Here is a 4,443-nt window from a genome sequence, read left to right as displayed (position 1 = left end):
GACTAACCCCAGGCAGATCCCAGATGGGCCGAGGACAGATCCCAGACTAACCCCAGGCAGATCCCAAACTGATCCCAGATGGGCCCAGGACAGATCCCAGACAGGACTGATCCCAAACAGATCTTGGACTAACCCTGGCAGATCCCAGATGGACCCAGGACAGATTCCAAACAGATCCCAGACTAACCCCAGGCAGATCCCAGATGGGCCCAGGACAGATCCCAGACAGGACTGATCCCAAACAGATCTTGGACTAACCCCAGACAGATCCCAGATGGACCCAGGACAGATCCCAAACAGGACAGATCCCAGACTAACCCCAGGCAGATCCCAGATGGGCCCAGGACAGATCCCAAAGAGATCCCAGACTAACCCCAGGCAGATCCCAAACTGATCCCAGATGGGCCCAGGACAGATCCCAGACAGGACTGATCCCAAACAGATCCCAGACTAACCCCAGGCAGATCCCAGATGGGCCCAGGACAGATTCCAAACAGATCCCAGACTAACCCCAGCCAGATCCCGGATGGGCCCAGGACAGATCCCAGACTAATCCCAGAAGATCCCAGTCACACCCTGGACAGATCCCACACGGATCCAGGACAGACTCCAGTCAGAGCCTAAGATCCCTTGCCACATGGATCCCAGACGGATCCTAGACAGGACCCAGATAGATTTAAAAAAAAAAAAAACAAACAAAAAAACCCACTAGATGGGCTCAGGACCAATCCCAAAAAGACCCCAAATAGACTCACGTGGACCCAAGACAGATCCCAGACGGATCCTGGACAGACCCCAAACAAGCAGATCCCAGAGCCTGGACAAATGCCCCCAAAGTCCCTAAATGGACTCAGAATTGATCCCAGACTGACCCCAGGCAGGCCTGGGATGGATCCCAGATGGATTCTGGACAGATACCCTAAGAAAAGACCCTAAATGGACTCAAGATAGATCCCAGGCCTGGGATGGATCCCAAAAAGATCCTGGACAGACCCTGGACCTGCTGGGGTGGGTCTCGGGATTTTGAGGCTTTTTCCCACTTTTCTGCAGCTTTTCCTGGACGACACCAAAGTCAAGAACTTCATCACCTGCTTCAAAGGTACCAGGGACATCCCCCCGCCCCAAATCCCTCACCTGCCAGCACAGCTCTTCTGCCATCATCCTTAATTAGGAGCTGATCCTTAATCAGGAGCTGATCCTTAATTGGGATTTCATCCTTAATTGGGGTCTCAACTTTAATTGGGGGCTGAGCTCTCGGCAGCAGGGTCAGGGAGGGGGACACCCCCTACTCTGGCAGCTTCGCAGGTGGCAAAGCAGCCGCCGGGCACTATTTGCATATTAATTACCTTATTAATTAAGCAGCTCTGGCTATTAATAGCTCCCATTTGCCTTTCCCAGCACGGCAATTCTTCCCAAGCTGACTGCTCCTCCCTCCACCAACCTCCCAAAACGCAGGCACAGAATTCCCATTAACAACCAACCCCCTGACTAATTAACCCTGGGAGGTTAATTAAGGGCGGGGGGGAGCAGCGAGCTGACGTCCATCCGCATCCATCCTGGCAGACGTAGGGTTCCTCACCTTCTTCTTCAAGCACCTGGCGCCGAACCGGAGCGGCCGTTACGAGGCTGAATTTCCTTTCCTTTCGCTCTGTGGCCGGGAACGGAATTTCCTCCGTTGCGACGATCGTCCCGTCGTCTTCACCCAACTTTTGCCGGGTTCCGGTGAAAACCAGCTCCTCTCCTACTGCGGCGGCGGCGAGCGCCTGGCCGTGCCTTTTCAACCAGAAAGTTTAGTGATGCTACCGGAAAACGGGCGGCTCTACCACCCGGCGCCGGCAAAAACCGGCGGCGTAGGGTTGGTGCGTTCGGCGTTGGCTTTTGAGTGGAGCCCCTTCTTCGAGTACAGCGAAGGGCCGGCGCAGCCCCCCACCCATTTTATTTGGGAAGGGCGACGTTATCGCCTCACCGAGGAATTGTTGCCGCTGCTCCGGGGCTGCACTGAAAAAATCCCGGTTGTCCCCGTTACCCCAAGCCAAGGTTGAGTTGGGGATCTTGCAATCATCCCCATCACCCCCACACCGATGACAAAATGGCGGCGGAGCCTGGTGGAGGGTGGGTGTGGCCGGGACCCCCCCTGTTTCTCTGTGAAAAAAAAATAATAATAAGACAAGCAAGCATGGAGTTATTGTAGGGTATACGCGTAAACAGCGCCGCGGTTACGGCTGCTGCCGTAACCTCAACGCCGGCCAAGCGGCAGCAATTTATTAACTGGTCTCCTGGCATTAATTAATCAGCTGGACGCTGATCTGCCCTGCACTGGTGGGTGTTATCGGTGGCACTGGGTCCCCCCGTGGCGTTACGGTGACAACAAAAGAGAGAAGGTAGCGGAAAAGCACTGGGGTGAGGAGAAAGCGCCGAATTTGGGGAGGAAGGAGGGGTCGGGGGATGGCGGTGAGGCCGCGGCGCTTGGCTGGGGTGAGGGCTCTGAGCTACAAGGTGAAGTAGTCGAGGGCACCGTGACAGCAGAGGCTGGTGGTCCAGACGGCATCGGCTCTGCCGGAGCTCGCCAGCATCTGGGTCAGCTCGGTGCTGACCGCGGCAAACCGGTTCTTGTCCACCGTGTCCTCGGAGAGATGGTCAAAAGCGGGGGCCAAGCGGGAGGGGTCCTGGCTGTAGCAGTCCACGGGGTACGGGTAAACAACGAGGTGTAAATCTGGGAGAACCACGGTTTTCCGTGCCAAGGTTTTAAGTCCTGATGTAGAGAGGGGGTTGCCGAAAAGCCCCAAACAACGGAGGCGGGAGCAGCGGCAGAGCACCGGCAGCAGATCCGCCAGCTGGGCGTCCGTCAGGTGACATTCCATGAGATCCAGGTGGAGGAGGGAGGCGGAAATTTCCTCCAGGAGCTGGCAGAGGGATTGGAGAAGGCTCCCGGTGAAATTGTGACCGCTCAAGTCCAGTCTCCTCAGCGCCGGAGCGTGGATGCTTTGGCAAAGGAAAGCGAGGTCACCGGGAAGGAGGTAACAAAACGCCAGCTCCAGGCTTTCCAGGGGAGCCTGCATGTCGCTGCCAGAGAGAGGGGAGAGCGAGTCGTGAGCCCCCCCAGCACTGTGCAGGAAGGAGCTGTCACCAGTCTAAACCTCGTATTAAACCTTCAACTGAGAGGCCGTCGCCATATTCCCAGAGGAAAAACGGCAAAACCACCATGTCAACCGGGAGCCGCGAATTCCCCAGCATGAAAAAGAGCTGCTCAGGGAGCTGCTCCCCCAGGAACTTACCCGAGAAGTTGCCTCAGGTTTCCCGAAAGCCTGGAGGAACTGAAGTTGAGTTCCTTGAGGCAGGGAAACCTCCCCAACTGCGCGGCGAGTTGCCGGAGGCCGGTGTCCGTTCTCAGAGTGAGTCGCCGCACGTCGACATTGCTGTAGGATAGGTTGAGGCTGAGGAGTTTGGTAAATCTGGTGATGTGCGGCAAAACGGCGCAGAGACCGGACGGGCCCAGGTTGTTAAAGCGCAGATCCACCCGCCGCACGCCGACGGGGTCCAGGGACTCCAACAAACTCATAATGCCGGTGATGGAGAGCTCCTCGGTGTGGAAATCCCGGCACCTGAGGCGCAGGGGACCGGTGGCAGTCTGCAGGGCGTCCCGCAAGACGCCGAAAGACGTGCCATTGACAAAAAGATCGGCGCGGATCTCCATGCTGAAGGGTTGCGGGGTCGCCGAGGCACCGGAAGAACCTTTCTGGCGCTTGGAGCCGTGTTTCTGACACTCATTTTTGTGTTTGGAGACCTCGATGCAGGCTTTGGCTAACACCACCGTGCTGGACCACAGGCTCATCCTGTTCGGGCCGCAGTCGGTGTCCAAGTCCTGGACACCTGTCATGTCCAACACCCGCAGCCGGCACTCTCTCTTGCTGGGTGAAGACAAAAAATTTTATAAAAAGGTGAATAAACGAGCGGGGAAATCAAGGAACTGAAATAACCACGCAGCCAGCGGCTTGCTCCAGCCCCGAGCGCAGCGAGGGTCGCGGTCTTGCTTCCCCCCTGCCTTGCTGGTGCATGGAACAAGCCCAGCGCTAGCCCACGGCTTCCTCCCTCTTCACCGTCATCACCCCGAGGCAGAAAATTGTCTCCCATCCATGCCGGGGGAGTTCGGCATCCCAGCACCCACCTGGTGCCATGACAGGGCTCCTCCAGCGCCTGGCGGAGATGGGCCACGACGGCCATGATGACGGCCTGGATGCACAGTTTGTTGGGTCTTCCCCTGAGGGATGGGTGATGGCTACTGTGCCGCTGGTCATGGTGGCCCAGAAGCTGCTGGAAACTGAGGATGGGGAAGGGCCACGTCGCCACCAGGTCCTGCAGCGCCAGCGTCCGTCTGTCCAGGAATGCAGCTTGGAAAAGGACGGGGTAGAGCTCGGCGGGGAGAAGGTCGAGGGCGCAGCGGGC

At 57.6% G+C, this 4,443-nt stretch overlaps 2 protein-coding genes across 2 annotated transcripts; one reads left to right on the top strand and one right to left on the bottom strand.

The window, feature by feature from the left end:
* The first annotated feature begins 471 nt into the window (after window positions 1-471).
* Window positions 472-2,163, top strand: CUNH8orf82 (chromosome unknown C8orf82 homolog). The gene is made up of 3 exons (XM_026867390.1): window positions 472-612; window positions 952-1,099; window positions 1,564-2,163. Exons 1-3 carry the CDS (start codon window positions 472-474, stop codon window positions 2,040-2,042), a joined length of 768 nt encoding a protein of 255 aa, XP_026723191.1. The 3' UTR covers window positions 2,043-2,163.
* A 46-nt stretch (window positions 2,164-2,209) lies between these two features.
* On the bottom strand, window positions 2,210-4,443 carry LRRC14 (leucine rich repeat containing 14; the record flags this gene model as incomplete). The annotated part of the gene is made up of 3 exons (XM_026867389.1): window positions 2,210-3,063; window positions 3,276-3,908; window positions 4,166-4,443. Coding segments are annotated over 3 exons (1,485 nt in total), but the record flags the coding sequence as incomplete, so codon positions are not given.

This window comes from Athene cunicularia, unplaced genomic scaffold (assembly GCF_003259725.1).
Source record: "Athene cunicularia isolate RWA unplaced genomic scaffold, athCun1 SCF_33, whole genome shotgun sequence".
Classification (NCBI taxonomy): Eukaryota; Metazoa; Chordata; class Aves; order Strigiformes; family Strigidae; genus Athene; species Athene cunicularia.
Note: the sequence above shows the minus strand (reverse complement) of the source record. Positions and strands in the feature narration are given on the sequence as shown.